Raw genomic sequence first — 20777 nt, 5'->3', positions numbered from 1 at the left:
AGAGACCTCCAGTTTGTCCATCACAAAAGGAATGTCCTCTTCATCTGAAGGAAATGCTAATGGAAATTCTCATGCTTCTTTTCAAAAGAGCCATAGAGATGGTTTCCAAAATGCAAAGGAATCCAGATATGTATTCAATTTTTATTCCTAATCAAAAAAAATACAGGTCAATAGAGACCAGTACAGGATCGGAGAGAGCTGAACAAGTTTCTAAAACAATCATTTCGGACCCTTACTTAATGATGCAGAAAGGAGAATTATTGACCTCAAGATGCATCCTTCCAATACCCATTGATCAAAAACACAGAAAGTACCTTCAGTTCTCAGTATCGGGTCAACACTACCAATTGAAGGCGCTCCCTTTTGGTCTCAAATCAGCACTGAGAATATTCACCAAATGTCTCTCTCCAGTGGACACTTTTCTCAGGAAAAAAGGTCACCAGGTATTCCTATACCTGGATGACTGGATAGTCTAAGTGCCATACAGGAAAAGAGCAAAAGCTTCTACGAACGGTTGCATCAGTCTCTTCCGGAAATGTCTGTGCTTTGCAAGCAGGTTTTGGCATCCAGGGATGATTCGAAATGCTCTTTCAATCAACTGGTCGAAGATCTTTGCCTACGCCTTTCCTCCTTTTCCCCTGATCCCCAGGGTGTTGAAGAAGGTGAATATAGACCATTGCATTCTGATCCTCATTACTCCAGCGTGGCCTCAACAGTACTGGTACCACAAGCTACTGCAATTGGCAGCATGTCCAGCCATTCCTTTGAAAATGCATCCTAGGATATTGTCCAGACATCACAGAAAGATTCTCCACTACAATCCCAAGTCTCTGGACTTGACAACATGGTACCTGACCACCTCGAAATTGGCCATTTGGATCTCTCGCAGGAGTGTAAACAGATTCTGGCTCGAACTCCAGCATAAGACTTTTAATGCTAAATGGAAGTGTTTGTCTGATGCAGGAATAATGGTCATCTTCCACTTCAACAAATCCTTCGCAGATCTTTCCATATTTAAGTTTAGCCAAGAGTGGTCTCAAATATTCTTCAGTCAGGACCCATCTGGCTGCAATCTCGAGATTTAGAAGTACCGACACATTGACATCTACTCTGTTTTCCCATTGGATCATTAAACCGTTTATGAAAGGGCTCTTCAGAGCATTTCCACCTCTTCCACATGCTCCAGTTCCATGGGAGCTTAATGCAGTCCTCGGTCAGCTAATGTTACCTCCTTTCGAGCCTATACATAGAGCAGACTTAAAGTTTGTCTCATGGAATACCGCACTACATCCACTAGGAGAGTGGGAGAAATTCAGACATTTACCATCGGAGAACCTTTTCTCTGCTTCACTAAGGATAAAGTGATACTTGGAACTAATCCTAAATTATATCCTAAGGTGCCTACTGACTCCCATTTAAATGACCTGTCATTCTTAGATCTTTCAGTCCCAATCGATCTTCAGCAGCAGAAAAATCATTACATTTTCTAGACTTGCATAGATGTCTCAATTTCTATATAGACAAAACAAAGGGAATATGCACACCAGACCAGGTATTTGTATGGTTTGGTCAGTCGCGAAAAGGTCAAGCCCTGTCTGAACAGGATAGGTCGTTGGATCTTAGCCTGTATTGCTTACTATCATGCCAAAGCCAAGCGTCCTCTCCTGGTAAGAGTGAGTGCACATTCTACCACGGTCATGGCTGTGACTGTAGCACTTTATGCTGGGGTGCCTTTGAAAGACTTCTGCCATGCAGCCACCTGGAGAAGCAGGCATAGGTTCATGAAGCATTGCTCCCTAGACGTGGATGCAGAATCTGATGCAGCAGTGGTACAGGCAGTCCTGAGAAACCTGTTTCATTAAAAGTGAGTCTGTTTCCTGCTTTGTTGTATTTCATAATGTATACTGCTTGCTTTTCTGATTCAAGCATAGGAATATATAAAAAAAATTAATGACCTGCCTGTAACTCCAGTTCTCCAGCTTTGGTATCTGCAAGCTAAACATACTATGTTTTTCAGGCCTATGGCCATTTTACATTGTATGCTGTATATCTTACACTGTATATTGCTGTTTTAATGTACCGGGGGTTCCCAACCTGACAACGGGAATGATTCAAGCATGTTGAATATATAAAAGGAACCAATGTTCGAGAAATGGTGTTACATCTAATTAACTCATTTCTACCTTGAGTTGATGAGTTTGCTTTAAGCATCGCATCAGATAGGCGCATGCAGATTAGTTCCAGATGTGTTTGATATTCCTTTGTGGAAGAAACAATTGTGGCTGTGAGATACTGCCCATTCGTGCTTAATATGCACGGGAATCTGCATTAATCAGCGAGCTACAGGGAACAGATCCATTCTTCATCAGATGTCACCGGGCATGGGTGGTACTAAGAAGTCAGAATTCTTGGGAGGAAATGTCTTGCACTGTTTTCTAGAGCGAGAAGGAAACCACAAACTTGGGATCATAAAACTTCAATCTTTGCTAGAAGCTTTTGTGCATTAAGCCTGTGCATTGTATATTGCCTTCTCGCCTCTGAGGCCAGGCAGATTTAATTGCAGAAACAATATGATCCTTGTCCTTGCTCTGTGCCTTTCACTCCTAGGCTCACTAGAGTGCAACAGAGTACAAAGCTCATCTGCAAGGTTCTTATCTAACTGGAAGTGCCCATGTAGCTGCAGAGGCCATTTTTCAGAAATGAGGCTCCTTGTTCTCGGAAGATAGGCTCGGTGAGGTTCCTGGTCTGTCGGCACAGGTCGGGCTGGTCAAGTTTAGTAGGGGGCAATGGTTTTCATACCTTTGGGCTGCAGTCGGTCCAATCCCCACCCCTTTTTGCTTGACATGATGTTGACTCCAATAGCGTGTGACCTAAGATCCTAATATGTCCCATTTACCCTGTTAACTTGCTGCCTAGAAGCAATGCATGAAAGACGGAGTCTGGGGAAGGAAAGACAATTCTATGAACTCGCACATCTCTTGTTCTCCCACTCCTGGTGATATCGACCTCACCCAAGAGGCTGACCGCTGCACTTCGGATCCAAATATTACAGAATTACTCCGCAAACCTGTCCAAAAGACAACCAAGAAGGGTGATTCCAGCAGCGTTGGGGATGGCGCATCTTTGCCTGATGGTGTACAAGGCACCCTAGCATTCAAGGCTGAACTATTTGCCAATATGCAGGATGCAAGAGGAATTGGAACAGTGTCCCCAAGAATTGACTCCAAAAGGGGAGCCCCAGATGAAGATATTCTTCAGAGAAAGGAAACAGCTTCTGTGGATGAACAAGTGGTTAATTCAGGTGGATCAGGGATAGCTGGTCCAAACCAAAACAGAACACAAGCAGACAAAGTAAGTCTTAACTCATCCTGTAGATGCCCTGTGCACTTTCCCTTAACAACCGCTGCTTTCAGAGTCCTCTTATTGCTAGTTACTTGCTTTACCGACTACTGCTTGTTGACCATACTGTTAGAAAATCCTGCTAACACCCTAAAACATTTTGAAATGCATCACTGAGCATCTAGGGTGTCTTTGTTGAATTGAAGGTCGACAATTTATTCGAACTCTTCCACTCCCTCCAGAATTTGTTTTGTGGATAATGGTACGTTTCGTAGAACAAGCGTTGTCTTTCTAGGAATATTACATTTTAATCTCTTGGTGATGCTATATTTCTCTTTCATGGTTCGTTGCCTATGCTGTATGTAAATTATTGTGACCACACCCGGTAGATTTCTTGAGTTCTAAAAAAGAAATAGCAACCGTTTCTCTCAAGCCTTCCCTACTGAGTTATGCTTTAGAAGGGGAGAGAGTTAGCAGTTTGACCACACCTGTCCAAGAGAAGAGAATCTCGCATTTGTAGGTGATGCAAAGGGCCAAATGTATGAAAGCTTTTTGCATTTCTTAAGAGGCTGATTTCAATTTCTGCCTGTTAAGAAATGCAAAACCTCCTTTTCATATGTACAAAGGCCAAAAACCAGTTGCAATTTGTGATTTCTACAAAGTAACATGGTAACCATGTTCAAAATTTAAAAATGCATTTTTAATGTGACATGAAGCAGACACATGCCCCTAGGGCATACGTGCACTGCACATTTTGGGGATACCCAGGGGGGCCTTAAGCCAGAGGCTCTCTTGGGTTTGGATTTCCTATATGGCCCATGGTGGGAATGCAATAGCATTTCCTATTTGCGATTTCCCAATAGCGATTCCTACTCTTTAGGAATCGCTATTAGGAAATCGCAAATTTTGTACATATCATTTTGCATTTCCTAAATACCAATTCCTACAGAATCGCTATTTCGGAAATGCAAGATAAGAATTACTTGCATCTGGCCCATAGAGCCCTGCCTGTACCATCAAAATCAGTATGCATGTCTGATAGTTGGTACTTTGCACTACCTGATAATTTATGATACAATATTCATCATCAAATCCTGTTCATTAAAATGATTGAATCCGCAATTATTATTCATTTTAGGAAGGATGGTGGATGAGACCTAATCATAATTCATCATCCATCCCTAATCCATTAGTGCAATCTCTGCTTAATTGAAAAACTGGCTGTGTAACAGCTAATATGTCAAGGCATTTGAAGTTTTCTCTTGTACCTTACTGTGCCATCAGGCCTGAGGTCAAACTCCATGTTTCAGCATCCTCAGCAACTGGTCCATATATCTAACCTAAGCACCACTGGGATCTTGTATACCTTTCTTATACAAGGCGCCCTATGGAATGAGGAGGGTCAGCTCATGCGTGGCTTCTATTTTGTTACACAGTATACGAAACAGTAATTCTTGATTAAAAATATAATAGTAACCAGTCACATATTTCTGCTTTTCTTCCCTCCTCCTACAAGACAGAGTTTACAAGGTTGTCTTTCCTTGTGCCCTTATTGTAGCTGCTGTGCTTATGAAAGGGCATCAGAGATTGGGCATTTTCCTTCTCTGGCCAGTTAACGCAAGACTCAAAAAATATTACTCAATTGCCATGTTTTTCTATTAGTAAAACTATTTTAACAGGTCTTTGTTAGAATACGAACAAGCCTGCTTTCTCTGGCTTGTACGTGAACCACACACTCTATTGTCTTTAATGCACAAACAGTGACCATGTTGGAATGTAACCTACTGTACTGTATGTATCATTAGAAAATACACATGGGAGCCTTGCGACACACTTCAAGGGAGAGTCCATTCAGAAAGTAGATCTGCCCCGCTGAAACTTCAAGTGGATTTCAAGTTGCAGGGTTTTGTTACATTTTACCTACTTTCCCAATTTCATTGCATCTGCTGTGCTTGCTACATTTGTGACAATCGTTTTCACTGATGCTGATCGGAATCACTGTCCCATGACTAATTAGTCGCACCCCCAGATTGTGTTCCTGGCTCCCAAGCTCTAACATCTTCGACTTTGTATTTTTCTATTGTGCACTGCTAATATCCGATCCCTTTACACATCTTTGAACTCTGTAAAACCCCAAGAAGCTGTATTACATTGTCCCTGTGTATTTACGCAAAGTCATCAAAAAAACTGGAGGGAAGTGCAACACAGCTCGCCCTTGTGTCCTTACTAGCATGTGAACCTTCTTATGGGGCAGGGAGATGAAATGTTGTAGAAGTACAGATGCATCTCCCACGCTAATTGGACATAGAGAAAACTTCTACATGTACTGTCTTTTGTATAGAGAAGATACTCCGGTACTAGACATGATCCCCTCTTCCTCCTCCTCCACCAAAAAAACATATTTCATCCCCTTTTTGAGGAAGTAGTCGAAGAGATAATGTGGCTAACCGGCTCTCTATCTGGGCTTGGGAAAGTGTTCTGAGGATGGGGTCACGTTGCCTAGCCCCTGAAAAGCCCTTCATCTCCTCAAGGGCAAGCAAAAATTCTGAGGAAGGAACAGTGGGTTTAGGACCAACACAGAAGGCTGCATCTGTGTTACACATGGGTTTTGATGCACCTCTGCACCTGCAGCGACTGGTCTTCTCCACTTCCTTATCCCTAAAACACACCCTAGTTCAGGGGGATGATGAGAAGGTGGTGCTATCTCCAATGACTGATGCATATGGATTTTACGGATGCATAAATGGCTGACTGCAGGATTTACGGACAGACTTCTGACACTGCTAACTTGAAGGCTGTATTTCCAGATGGCCAACAGATCAAAAGTAGTTCTAGAGCACAGTGAGAAGTCCAGAGCTATTCCATATGATAGAACATGGTAGAAGGGCTGTGTAGATCATCAGCAGTGCTTAAAGGTATAGCCGTTTTCAAAGTGCATAGGTTCTCAATGAGCCAAGTCCACTACAGCTGTTAACCAAATGAGATCTTTGTAGATTCTCTCTGTAACTGTGCAAGGTACTTTCCAACCTAAGGAGCTCATTCCAAAGCTTCGAACCGAGCAGTGATAGCCCCTTGAAATAATTTTAAATTTAGGGAAGACCGATTCAACTCTGATACCTGGATCGATCCATCGCTCGCTCACTCAGTCATTCATCTGCTTGCTGGCAGCATGGTTCATCAAGATCAGCACTGCCTGTGGTCATCTGGTGCTATCTGCCGTTCCCATATTTCAATCCTGCTAAGGCAAGGTATCTCTTTCATCCTTCTAGGGTTAATACATTGGGTACCATTACATTGTGTAAAAATACCTCAGTTGTGTCATTTCCAAGGACTGCAAAGAACAAGTGTTATGTTACTTACAAAGCACATATTTGTACTACTGACTTGCTCTTGTTCTGTCCCAATCCTCTGCTGGTGTTGCACACACTGGTAGACCGCTGCACAGCCTTTACAGACAGGATCCCGCTCATCCTAATAGCCTATCTGACCATTCAGCGACACACTGCACTGTTTTTGGATGTCCGAAGAATATCTGTACTGTTGCAGCTTACCTCTCAACTCTGATTGTCCCAGAGAAGTAACACTGTGACCAAACATCAGAACGTTAGTAAATCTAATAGTAAGAAAACCAGAAAAATTGGATAAAATAGCCAGAGCTGTAGGAGGAGGGATGCAGCTTTCACAGTGTGTGCTAGTAGGAAAAAGGCTATCTAAGCACCTTTAGGCTGAGCATACTCTCCAAATGTTAGAGGATAATTTCCTAAATGACACTTGTGCTTCTCAGGTTCGAGCCTTTTCAGTCTGTCTCTTGAATTGCTGCCTCGAATTACCATTAGAGAGCATCGAACTTCCTTTTGCTGTCTCTTATCCTCTTACTGATGAATAGCAGTGGGTAATATTGCATGCTAGAAAGCAGAAACCAAGGGATATAAAGCACCTTTCCATGGGATTTCTGAAACTGGTACTCTTTTGCTCAACTTTATAACGTTTTTTAAAACAAGAGCATACAAAATCTTTAATGTTCAGTATCCCATTTAGAAATTTTTCCAAAAGCCTCATAAGTGTATGTAATCTTGAAAAGGATATATTTATTTCTTTCGTCCTCTTTTCTATTCAAGAGGGACTTTAACTCTGACATTTGAACATTCTGTTATTTATGAAAACTGACAAAACGAGTCGGTCATACATGGCGTGGGGGGAAAACAATTATTAAACATGAACATGCATGCAGTATTTTTACATACCATATATAATATTGGAGTTCAATCGCATTTTTATTACAGTATAGAGGTTAAGAAGAGTTTATGGGAATACCACTTTGATGCGGGATATTGAATTGCTAACCTCCCTGGATCATGACCATATCATTACCAGGCAACATTTAATCTCTGCAGATTTTCCTGTACTTTATAGAAACCATTATTTGTGTATTTTTATGCATAATGCAGTGGATTTATTTTCCCATGTGTTTTCCATGGGTGACTATTGTCGTCTTAAGTTTAGTGGTGCCGCTCTGCCCTATAGAAAGGTGGCAATTTATGCTAACCCTAATGACCCCACCTGGTCCCATAGTGGATGATGGAATTCTCCATGTTTGGTGGTGGTGTCACACTTTCTGCTTAACCGTGCTTTTTCTGAGCTTTGCAGTTCCTCTCTACATTGGGTTTTGACACACTCCCCATGCACCGCACAGTTGCTTTGTTGCTGGTTTGGCTGTACTCTTTCCCTGTCTTCAAAATGAATTGGTTTATTGTGCTTTTCTCAGGAGCAAAAATGGGGATCCTTGATCTGTACTGGTTCTGATCAATACTGAAATTCCCTGTTTTTTGCACTGCCCAATGCTGTGTAATTATGCAGTTGAAGCCAGTCTTGTTTAAGTGTTCCTCAGACCAGTATTCTGCCCGATCCATACTGACCTATCTTAGTTGTGTTTTGTCTAATGCTCTGTGCCAGCCCATGGTGTGTCCTGGCTCTACTTTGGTTATTCTTTGCTCTGATTTAGCCTGTTTTATTGTTGTTCTGGCTGTGTTGTGCTCTATCTCAGCCCATGTTGCTCCTGGTATGTTCTGGCTGTTCTTCCCTTTTCCACATTTATATCTACCATTTGCTCTGCCCTAATCTGACGTGTGCTATTTTCTCCTAGTATGGCCTTGACTGTGCTGCCTTATCTGTACTCCGTTCTGTGTTGTGCGGTGGCCCGCCTAATGCCTAAAGTTACGTGTCTGGTGGTGCTCTGCTAGTTATGCATCTATAGTTCAATCAACGCGCTGTTTGTTGCTGTGTGGTTGTCTTGGCTAATCATGATGTGTTCCAGCTCTGCTCCAATTTAGCCTGTGTTTTTGCTATGTTGCCTTATTGAGATAGACTAACCATATTATTTGTGGCCTGTTTTGCTCTGCTCTTTCTGGTGCACTTTCCTTGGCCAGTTTGTGTGCTGTCTGATCACCTGTCTTTTTGTTGCCTGTGCTGTCCCTTATATGATCTGCTCAGGGCTGTGCCTGGGTTTGACCTGTGATCATTGATCCTTGTGATGTCTCTGTCCTGCTGCCTCTATGCTCCCTTAGTCTGCCCTATTATGGCTGCAGTCTACCAATGTGTCCTATAGTCTGTCCTGCTCTGGCTGTGTTCTGCCTGATTCTCTTGTCTCTCATTTCCCATTTGCCAGTCCATGTCTTTATGCAGATTATCCTGATATTAACTGTAGTGTTTATAAAACTACAGAGAAATTGGGTGAGTGCCCGCTGCCAAATAATTTCTCAATTGTCTTTGTATGTAAAGGAATCTGAGCCCAGTGACCAGGTGAAGGGATTGAACGTATCTGACCATTCAAATGAGGAGGAGGAAGACAAGAATTTCTTCGACTCGGTGAGTTAATTTCCACTCTTACAAAACTGGTGTATTTGTATGCCTTGTTTGTGCATTTCTCCTACTAGTGACAGTTCTGTAGTGCAGCTGAAACATCGTAAGCCACAAGATTTTGTATCACTACCTTTGATCCACCCAAGATGATATATCATTGCCATTTCAGTGAGATCACTACCCCTGAGCCATACATGTCAGCATTGCTTTACCATTCCAGCTAGAACACTCCCTTGGGTCATCCAAGCCAATATACAATCGCCATTCTAATGTAACGTTTGAAACCAGTAAGAGGCATTGTTTTGAAAGCTAGTGATTAAGGTATGATCTTATTTCAGTGAAGAACAAATTCATGCTCTTTAAAAAGATGTATTTCTGTAGACGATCCTGACTTAATAAGTCCATACAGGAGGTCCTGGCTTTGGATCTGAGCGCTCCGATCCTTTGTGCCTGGGCACGGAGGGTGTCTATCCATGTCATGGTCCAGAACACAATTGAAGTCCCCCACCCAAAGCCACGCATGACTGAGAGGCTTCGGGAGGTGATGGGAAACTTGGGTATACGAGATGTTTGGAGGGACAGACACCCACTCAGAAACTATACACTTGCTACTCCCCCACACACAGCACATATAGTAGACTTGTCAGGGTCCTGACGTCGACAGTAGGTGCCAATTTAAGTGTGGAGGTGATCCATCAGGCCTGCTTCCTGTCTGATCACTCCCTACTCACTTGCAAGGTCCTCTGGGGGCTCCCTGAGCACCTCCCAAGAACACGGCGGATGCCAACTGATATACTGGAATACGCGCTTGGTTGGGAACACATAGCGGGTGTCCTAGCTGATTATATGGCATTCAAGTGGGAAGTGGCAAACATCTCTAAGGCTACGAAGTGGGAGGCATTAAAAGCGGTCGCGTGAGGGGCTTGTCTGAGCTTAACATGTGGGGTCCGCAGACTGCTGCAGCGTGACCTCGCAGGGAAATAAGCGGCCTTGGCGGGGGCACAAATTGGGGACCAGAAAGATCCTGCAGCTGAGGCTCGGGAATGGGAGATACGGAAGTGCATCAGCTATATATGCCACAGGTTAGACAAATTCACACTCACCCAATATCAACAGCATCTACATAGGGAGGGAGACAAATCTGGACGGCTACTGGCTTGGATCCTTAGTAGGGAGCTGACCCCGACCCCAAAAGCTGCACTTCGCACACCCACCGGGGCAATGGTACACTCCAGGGCTGCACAAGAGCTGCAGCAACACCTTCAGACGGTGTACGCCGTGGATCTAGCTATCAGTCAAGACTCCTATGTCTCATACTTACAGACTATGAATCTGACACAGCTCCTTGCCCAGGCCACAGAGGAGCTGGAGGCCCCACTTACCATAGAAGAAATACAGGCTGTATTATTGATGCTCCCATGAGCGAAATCCCCGGGCGGGGACAGATTTCCCCCTGAGTTTTACCGAGCATATGCCGCAACGGTGACTGATGCACTAAAGAAGGTTTATGATGAGTTCATTGATGGAAGGATCCTCTTCCCTACATTAAGGCAGGGCGAAATTTGTATACTACTGAAACCGGGCGGGAACAGCTGCAACCCTTCTGCCTATCACCCAATCACGATGATCCACTCAGACGCGAAGACACGAAGCAAACTCCTGGTCTCTCGCCTTGGACCCCAAATGCCCCACCTCGTGCACAGGAACCAATGTGGCTTTATTCCGGGCTGCAATATCAGCAGGAATCTCTGCCGACTAACACACATCTTACATGAAGGAAAATACCAGGAGGAGGGGATGGCGCTCATGTCGATATATCTGACCAAAGCCTTCGACATGGTAGATTGGGGTTATCTCCTAGAAGTCCTTAAAGCAATAAGGTTTTGGCCCCACTCCCGCCACTGGGTCCAAGTTTTATATACCGAACCAAGTGCACGGGTGAGGCTAGGTGGAGCTCGGTCCGGGAATGGGTCTTGGGGCGGGTCAAACATCAGGGGTGCCCGCTATTGCCCCTCCTCTTTGCTCTGGCCATGGCCATCGAGCCCTTTTCGGTGAGGATGTGGGCGGAAACGGAGCGCTAGGGTATCCTGGTAGGACACACGATGCATGTGATCTCTCTTTATGCCACGACGCTCTTTTTTTATGTGTCTGCTCCCAGAGAGGCAGTACCCACGATCCTACAGCACCTGGAACAGTTCAGCGAAGAATCTGGGTGCGCCTCAACCGTAAAAAATCTCAGATTTTTCCTCTGACGCGCACGGCCAGCTTGCTGTTGCAAAGTTTCCCAAATCTGGAACTCCGATGGGAGCGAGCACACTTCCGGTACCTTGGGGACCAGATTGCACTGGACAATGCTCAGTTAATAGCCTTAAACCTAGATACGGTCCTAGATGCCTTGAGACTCTCGGTCTCGTTCTGGAATACTTTACCGCTCTCCTTAATGGAAAGACTAGCGGTGTCTAAAATGGTGATGCTGCCTAGATGCCTCTATGCACTCCAAAACTCTCTCTGCCCAATTCTTACACAAATTTTTAAGCAGCTGAATACTATCCTAATTTTCTAACTATGGGCGGGTTGGCACAGCAGGGTGACCCTCAAGACCCTGTCAAGCAGATATGAAGAAGGGGGACTGGAGGCCCAGCGATTTGACTTATATTATTTTGCCGCCCAGCTACAGCATGTGTCACACTGGCTAGAGGACAAAGACAACTGGGAAAAATGACTACTAGCCGTCCGAGTAGAGCATGGGGAACTCCAGGTAGCACTGATGCAGGGGAGGGGGGGGCCGGAGTGGATCTTCCATGCATAGTGCACCAAACTGCAAACATATGGCAACAGTACATAGAAACGGTGCTGCACCATGCTCCCTTTCATGGAGAGCTTCCCATATGGATCGTGGCCCCAATCAGGGATATGAGCGCCCATATGTCATTTAAGGTGTGGAGGGATGGCGGATGCGAGGTCCTAGCAGACCTCTACCCGAGTGATGCGTTCATAACGTACAAGCAAGCATGTGAAAGCTTCGCCCTGGGTCACGGTCACTACCTACAATACATGGGTATCCTAGAGGTGGTAAAAATTGCCTGGCCCAAGTACCCTGATTCCGCACCCGACGAGTACTTTAGACCTGTTTTTGACATGTGGGTGCTGGGCACAGGATGATTTCGCTCCTCTATAAAGCCATGAGATTAGATTCAAAGGCAGAGCCCCATGCTCCAAAGCAGTGTGGGAGAGAGACCTTAATATACACATAGTGGATAAGGATTGTGCGAACGTGTACACGCTCACACACTCAGTTTCCTGTAATGCAGTGTTTAAACTGATTCACTACAATTTCTTACATTGCACCTATCTCACACTGGTGAAGCTCCGACGTATTTCACACCACACCACTGACACCTGCCCCAGGTGTTGCATGGGGGAGGCAGATTCTCTGGACCTTGCCTTGGTCTGTCCTGAGCTACAGCAGTTTTGGTCACAAGTGGTACATAAGGTCCGTACATGCACAGAACTCTCCATGAGGGAGGAGCCAATCCAATGTCTCTTGGCCCACACACGTAAGCCCAAGAATCGGAAATGGCATACAAACTGCTGCAGCTGATGATAGTCTTGGCCAGACGCTGGGTGGCAATCACTTAGATGGGGCAGAGAAGCCCAGACATACCAACATGGCTCAGAGAGGTAAGGGAGTGGGCACTTGCAGAAGAAACACACATGAAACTACACAGGAAAGAGGACAAGCTCCAGACAGACCTTACAGACTGGTGCGTTCTGTACAATATTACCCTTAACCCAGAAGAACCGGAGACTGCGCAAAATGATAATGATAATGATCCTAGTGAGATGGAAACGGAGACAGATGGGAACGAGCAGGGAGAGTAGGGGGATCAGGGGACCTAGAATGGGTGCTTGCCTTTTTCATTACTGATTATTATGTGAATGCCTATGTAATGGCCCTCATTGTCAATTGCAATATTGTATAAGTTCAAAATGGGAGCCATGGAATTTCTCATTCCCCAACTCCCCAAATCCCTTAGTAGGTGCCAAAACAACACCTATAAGCCTGTTTAATCAGCTTCTTTTCTGTTTGTAGGTATTTTACTAGTTTTCTTTCTTCAGACATTTTCACCCGTTTGGGTATCCAGGTGCTGAGTAGGTGAGGTGGGGGAGTACTGAGAATGAGTACAGGCAGTCTCTTTAGTCCTGCTAGAAGACTAATTGAAAACCAGGTCTTTAGCTTCTTGTGGAATTCAAGAAGTGAAGAGGAGGCCCTGATGTGTGGGTGGTGGTCATTCCAGGATTTTGCGGCTTGGAGAATGATTGTTCTCCCATTCTGCTTGTGTGGATGTGGAGTGTGCGAGTGAGTGTGATGCTGAGCAAAGTTGTCTGGTGGGTTGGTGGAAGTGAAGCTTGTGATTGTTATAGGTCATTTCCATGTTGCATAGTGACTTAAATGCATAGTGACTTAAATGCATGTGTGAGAAGTTTGAACCGGCAGTGCTTCTGGGTGGGGAGCCAGTGGAGCTATCTGAGGAGTGGTGTGGTGTGGTGTGATGCAGGTTCGACGTGGAAGGTAGAGGACGAGTCTGGCGGCGGTGTTTTGGATGGTCTGATATCTGTGCAGAAGATGGGTTAGGTTGCCTGTGTAGAGTGCCTTCTCGTAGTCCAATCTGCTAGTGATTAGGGCCTGCGTGATAGTACGTCTGGTGTCCAATGGGAACCACATGGAGATTTTACATAGCATCCAGAGGATTTGGATGCATGGAGAGGTGACAGCGTTGACCTGGGACTTCATAGTGAGATTGGTGTCTAGGATAAAGCTAGGTTCCTAGAGTGGTCGGTTGGGGTGGGTGTGGGTCTGAGTTAGGCAGGCCATCAGGTGGAGTTCCAAGATGAGATCTTATTCCCAAAGATCAGCACTTCAGTTTTGTCGGTGTTGAGCTTTTTGACACTTCTCTTCATCCAATTGGGAACGCTGGTCATGGGTTATTTGAAATTTGTCTTGGTGGTGGTGTCGTCTGAGAGGTAAATAATGAGCTGGGTGTCGTCAGTGTACGAGATTATGTTGATTCTGTGGAATATGATGATGTTAGCCAGAGGAGTCATGTACATGTTGAAAAGCGTGGGACTGAGTGATGATCTCTGCGGGACTCCGCAGATGAGATCCTTGGATTTTGATGTGAACGGGAGGAGCCTGACTCATTGTGTTCTTCCAGAGAGGAAGGAAGCCATTCATTTGAGTGCTGGCCCTTCTACTCCTGCTGTGTGCAGTCTGGCGATGAGTGTGTAGTGGAAGACTGTGTTAAAAGCTGTGGAGAGGTCGAGGAGGATGAAGGCTGCTCTCTGTCCATGGTTGAGGATGGTTTGTATGTTGACTGTGGCAGCGAGGAAGGCTGTTTCAGTGCTATGGCTGTTTCGGAATCCTGATCGCAAGTCGTCCAGGAGTTTGTGGCGTTCTAGGTAGTCAAGGAGTTGTCTGTTGATGGTATTCTCGATGACTGGCTGGGAAGAGGAGCAGCAAGATGGATTGGTAGTTGCTGAGTACTTTGAGGATGGCTGAGAGTTTTTTGAGGAAATCAGGGATTTCTGGATATTTCCAGCTATCTGGGAAAGTGGCTGTCTTGAGGGAGGTGTTGATGATAGAGGGGAGTGCAGCACTGATCATGGCTCTTCCCAGGTTGTTGATATGGTGGGGGGCAGGGTTCTGTGGGTGCCCTTGAGGGGACTGTCGTCAATATTGCTGCAGTGTCCTCGATGGATAGGTTCCATGCTGTCAGTTGGTAGTCTTTGGTTGATGAGGTTAGTAGGCTGGGAATGTTGATGGGGGGTGGATGTGGTTCAAAGTTGCTGTAGTTCCTGATAATTTTGGTTCATGGAAGAAGTCAGAGAGGTTGCTGCAGAGTTCTTGTTTAGGCGTAAGGGTGCTGGTTGCAGCTGTTGGGTTGGGGAATTCCTTGACGATAGTGAAATGTTCCTTGCAGTTGTTGGAGCTAGACTCGATTCTATGGGTCAGGGCCTTTTCCTTGGTCTCTTTCACTAGATGGTGATAGTGTCAAAGTGCGCCCTTGTAGTTGCTTCTTGTGGTGGTTCCTTGGGTGGGTCTCCATTTCCTTTTGAGTTGCTTGCAAACTCTCTTGGACTCTGAGGTCAGCATTGTACCAGCGAGCTTGTTTGTAAGCTCTTTTGGGTTTGGTGTTTTTCGGGAGCGCCAGGGCATTAGTGCCAGTGGTGATCCAGTTGTTGAAGTTGTTTGTTATTGATGAGGTCGTTGGTCGGGTCTGGGTAGTGTGGTTGGGGGGCGTTGAGCCATTCCGTTTCCATAACTTTATTCCAGCAGCGACTTGGGGTGATGCTAGACTCCATAGGGATGGCTGGAGTCCCTGTTATGTGGAAGTGGACGATGGAGTGGTTCAGGCATGTGAGTGGAGTGATGTGGCTGACTTAAACCTTGTCGCTGGAGGAGAAGATGGGGGACCAGGGTTTTTCCGGCAATGTGGGTAGGGCTTTGTATGAGCTGGGTGAGGCTGATGTTCAGTAGACCTTCAAGCAAGTCTGTGGAGTTGGCGTCCATGATGTCATCGAGTTGAAAGTTGAGATCGCTTAGGAGTATGAAGTCTTTGTTGCCCATGGCGAGGGGTGCGGTGAGAAGGCTGCTGAAGTCGGTGCGAGGTCCTGGTGGTGGTATGCAAAGGTGCCTTCGATAGTGGTTTTACTGTCTGTCTGAAGCTTGAAGTGCATGTATTCATAAAAGTGACTTCTGGGTCAGTGTAAGTGCTACACTTGATGGTGTCTTTGTGGATGATGGTAAGTCCTCCTGGATAATATGATCGGTCCTGGTGCAGGATTTTGTATACAGTAGGGATGGCTGTGGCGATGTCCGACATTGATATGTGGGGTTGAGCCAGGTTTTGGTGAGGAAGAGGAGGTCCGGTGCGTTGGAGTCGAAGAGGTCCCAAACGTCAGTGGAGTGCCTGCCGAGTGAGCATGCATTGAGGAGCATGCATGCGCGATGGGTGTGTGGTGCTGGGTGAATGTGGGTCTTGAGTTCTGACCTGGTGAGGGATTGCGGTGAGTGTGTAGCGGGTGAGAGCTGGTGTGTAGAGGCATATCAAGTGGCAATGCGAGCAGGCAAAAACAGGGGTCCACCGTGGACTGGGGAGCAGCTCAGGGTTGAGCTTGTGTGCAGTTTAGCTGCGGGAGGCTTTTGGGCCAGGGTCCCGGCGCTGGGCGCGGTCCAGGCTTGGACGGGAGCAGGCGGGCTTGCCTTTGGCACGGTCTCCGTGCCGCGGCTTCCATTAAGTAGTGCCTTGGAGAGTGGGAGGAGTGCAGGGGCGGTGGGTGGGCTCAGCAAGAGCGGGAAAGTCTGGAGGGAGCTGCAAGGTGGGAAAACGCGATCGGCGGATCAAGTTGGGGGGACAAAAGCTCGCAGAAGAGACCAAGATTCAAAACCGAGCAATAGATGCAAAAAGGCGCAGTTGAGAGGAACAAAGAATGCAAAAAGGAGCAGATAAACAGAGACAGGGCAGATAGAAGAGACGGTACAAACAAAGTAGTTACTGTGTTGGGGCAGAACGAGCAGCTAACAGGGAGAACAGCAGGAGACAGACACCAACACGAGTCCAATTTCAAGGTGAGGTCAAGGTCACACTGAAGCAGAAGAGAGATGTCTGGACCCTTGCTTATTGAAAATGTTACCGATTTTGCATTAAAAACATTGCGTGTAAAGAGAAGAAAAGTTAAATCCCTTTATGGGACGATGAACAGAATCGGGATGTAGTGTTTGAAACAGTCTTCCATTGGTACCTCTCCAAACAAGCAAACAGGAGTGTTTGAAAGCTGCCTGTCGTTCACCGACCATGCCCACATTTCTGTGAGATCGAGACAGTTTACAATTGCAGTGACAGGCAGAGTATACCCTGGAAACAACTGAAGTCTCAAGTTGAATCTCCTCCCTTGGTCAGAGCGAAGAAGTGACAGACCTTAACTTCTCCCGTCAATGACACTATTGACTTTTTCTCCTAAAAGCTTCTGTTTTGGAGCTTGCATACTTACTTAATGCATTTATAGCAGACAGACGTTTATATTGAAAACTGGATGACCAACGGAAAACAAATTTTCAGCCTTATGTATTTAAGACTGTCTGGAGTGAGCTTTTTTTCTGATTGGGGCGAGAAATGCTGAGCATTGGCCAAAAACCAGAATGAAGCATGCTAACGTTCTACATTTATTTAGCTGCCTCCTACAGCTGAGTTCTTAGGTTCTTAGAAGGGTCATTATTGAGGTATTTTCTAAAGGGTTGTTCTGCTGAACTTAAACCCTATTTCTCCCCATCCTTCTTTCAGAACTCCAGGTTCAAGAGTCTGATTCCTGACCACATTCTGGATGTGACTGCTCTTTCACCCGTATCTCAAGACGCCAAGTCTGAGGTGAGCTACTGCCTTGTTTCCAGTTGATTTTCTGTTCTGGGCAGGAAATAAGCTGTCTATGTCCCTTTCATTGTTTTATGTGGCGATGGAAACATTCAGTTGAAGTCTTCTTGAAGTCATACAATGCACTCTGTCAATTCAAGGCAGCATTTCTAATCATGATTAACTTTGTAGATGGGGCCTATTACATTTACTGTGCAATTACATTATGCACATCTAGCTGCACAGTGCGTGCAGTGTAATTAAATGAGTTGTTTCCTATGATTAGAAGATGCTTTCATTTCTTTCAGTGATGTGGTGAAAGTGTGTGTGTCTGTGTGTCTGTCTTGCATTTTTTTAAGGCAGGCCTAGGATGTAATCTGAGTTTATGCTGTAATCTGTCTTGCTGTGTGGTGTGAGCTTGTAAGTGTATTTCAGTTGAGTGCCAGAACCGTTGTGTGCAATCCAGATTTGTTGGTGGATATTATGTACGCAGCAGTAGAGGTTTGTAATCGATGGTGCTTTGTGAAATTTGTCGCCTATTTTAATTGGAGCTGCTGTGTCATCAGAGTGTGCCTTATGTGCATGATTGGAGCTGCTGTGCCTCCTTGGAGCACTTATTATGGTCTGGCTTGAAAAGGCAGCTGTTGCCAAGCAATTATGTGAGGACACTAGGAGAGGGGCTTTGGCCCCGCCCACATCTTTGGAGCTCGTAGTACATGTTTAGATTGGGCAGAAGTTGTGTGCTTCCATAAACAAGCATTTGCAATGCAATAGGTCTGGCATTTATGCGAGTTTGAGCTATTGACATTGCAAATGACTGCCTTTGATTTATGTTTTAAAAACGAAAACAAAAATAAAAGGCATTGTCATTTGCTTACCACTACTTCATCACTACCCCTACAATGGCTCCCATCACTCCCGAATGGTACCTTGTTACTAATGAAACAATCAGTGTCCCTACTGCTGCCCCTATTACTGCCGCTACTGCTTCCACTACCGCTATTTCTGCTGCTGCCTGTATATCTGCACCTATGACTGCCTCTACTGTGGCCCCTACAGCTTCCTCTACTGTGCCCCTACAGCTGTTCCTAATGCTGCCCCTACTACTGCCCCACGACTGCCTCTACTGCTGCCCCTACTGCTTCCTGTACTGCTGCCCCTACTACTGCCCCCACGACTGCCTCTACTGCGGCTCCCTACAGCTGCCCTACCGCTACCTCTACTACTGCCCCTACAGTTGCCTCTAGTGCTGTCCCTACGCTTTCCCTACTACTGCCGCCTCTGTCACGGATTAAGTGATGCGAAGTCTGTGATCAAGTGGCAGTGAGTGACCCTTGTTCTTGCCAAACGTGGCACCCCGCAGTGACCGGGGGGGAGGGGAGGAGGCACAATGATTGAATGAAGATCGAAAGGACGATGAGAGAACGGATAAAAAAATAAAGAACAAATCTGCTAACATATGGGCGATTGACAACTGGAGCAAAAATGCATGAATGCACAAACGAAGGGAAAACGTTAGACTCAATGAAAGAAGACTGAGCAAAGTAGCATCCTGTGAACGAATATATGAAAACTAATGGCTCGTGAATCTATAACATGTTACAAGTAGTAAGACGTTCACTGGACCTACAAGGCGCGAACAAATAAAAAAAGCCTGAATGACTTGACGCAGAAACAAGTAAAGGAGTGAACGAACAAAAGAATGCGATTAAAAAAAATTACCAAACACACATAGCCGACCGGGGTGCCTCTAGGCACCGCTAAGAATGTCTTACAGAGCAGGTGCAGTCTGTTGGATTTCCTCTACTTTCTAAGACATTGTCTTTTTTTCAAGAGGCCCATCTGTCATCGGCATGAACCTGGAAACAGACCACACTGCGAAAAAAAAAAAAACCTTGGGTGGCAGTAGGCACAAAACCAACCAATAGTAAGCCTGGCACCTCACCAGCGTCCGGGCACCCATGTCCACCACTGTCGAGAGAGCCTGGCCTGTCTGATATCATTTGTATCTAGCGTTCCTCTCGTACCTGGTGTCATTTTGGCGCTATACAATCAAGTGACCGTGGGAATATGCGATTGTTCTTTTTCAAGCTCGCGCGAACTGTCCCTGTGGCTGCCATTTCACGCACATCTAATGCCCCGGCCATCCCGCGCTCACAAATATAATGTGATGCCAATGTGGCAGTTTGGCAATATCGAAAATCCAAGGCAAGAGGACACTCAGGGCAGCTCGCGGGCAGTCTTAATGATAAATAGTGCCACGGCGCACCACACGGAATGAATTGTCTCTTTGCAATTAAATAATCGTCGATAAAGCTATTTTTTACGGTCGGGTTAAAGGAGCGGTCTGTCCTGTAGGACTTCAAACCCATTATTAGTTACACAGCCACATAGCAGCAGCTGGCGGGTTAGCCTCTTGAGATGTATTTCTGCATTGGAAGCAACGACCCGCATCCACACACACTTCAGGCATATTGACCTTTAAGCTATCTTTATTAGTTAAGGCGCCTGTGGCTTTAAGGAGGCGCGATAACCCCCGTGCCTTGTTAGGCTCCAGGCGCTACAGGTAGTGAGCGTTTACTAGCCACCTGAAGGGTGCATGCTTTTAGCAGTACTGGCATACATATTCTCAGCAGTACACACACAGATTTACCGTCCTGAAGAAGTAAACTTAAACATGCAACCCCCACATACACGGATTGGAATGTAAGCCATGTGACGGCGAGCTATGACCAACCGCCCCCCACAGAACCTAACCGTCCACGCAGAACCATGGCCGAGCTGGCTGCTCACTGACAAATATGGCTGCCCAGAAACAGGGTGAAGCTGATCACTAGCCTTGTGACCGCACCCAGCCAGGCCGAACAGAAAGCTCTAGCCAAGCCCCCATATACTGCAGCCAGCGCCAAGAAGTCCTACAGAGCTACCGAGAACCGCTCTGCTGTTACTGGAGCTGGTGACGCCATCACCGCTCGTTTCACAGTGAACGTTCAAGGCACTGAGGTACAGAGCTCTCCCCTCCTGACCCCAACTGCGCCCTCCTCACACTTGTGACAATATAACAGTCTCCACCTCCCGGCCTCGGCCTCCACAGCGTGTGACCCTGCTGGCTCCCCGCCCAGACTATATGAAGGGGTTTGTGTCCTAAAGACTGCAGCGGGCCCGACGTAT

The 20777-nt window shown here is 46.0% G+C and overlaps 1 protein-coding gene across 4 annotated transcripts in view; it reads left to right on the top strand.

Annotated features, from left to right (window-relative positions):
• The window catches only part of CEP164 (centrosomal protein 164), a 341304-nt gene that overhangs the window by 147407 nt on the left and 173120 nt on the right, over window positions 1-20777 (top strand). For all 4 annotated transcript variants that reach the window (XM_085647440.1, XM_085647438.1, XM_085647439.1 and 1 more), the window contains 2 exons: window positions 9118-9204; window positions 17541-17624. In XM_085647440.1, the coding sequence (XP_085503566.1) occupies window positions 9118-9204; window positions 17541-17624 (171 nt within the window). The remainder of the gene's footprint in view (window positions 1-9117; window positions 9205-17540; window positions 17625-20777) is intronic.

The sequence above is a fragment of the Triturus cristatus genome, chromosome 3_2 (genome assembly GCF_964204655.1).
Source record: "Triturus cristatus chromosome 3_2, aTriCri1.1, whole genome shotgun sequence".
NCBI lineage: Eukaryota > Metazoa > Chordata > Amphibia > Caudata > Salamandridae > Triturus > Triturus cristatus.
Note: the sequence above shows the minus strand (reverse complement) of the source record. Positions and strands in the feature narration are given on the sequence as shown.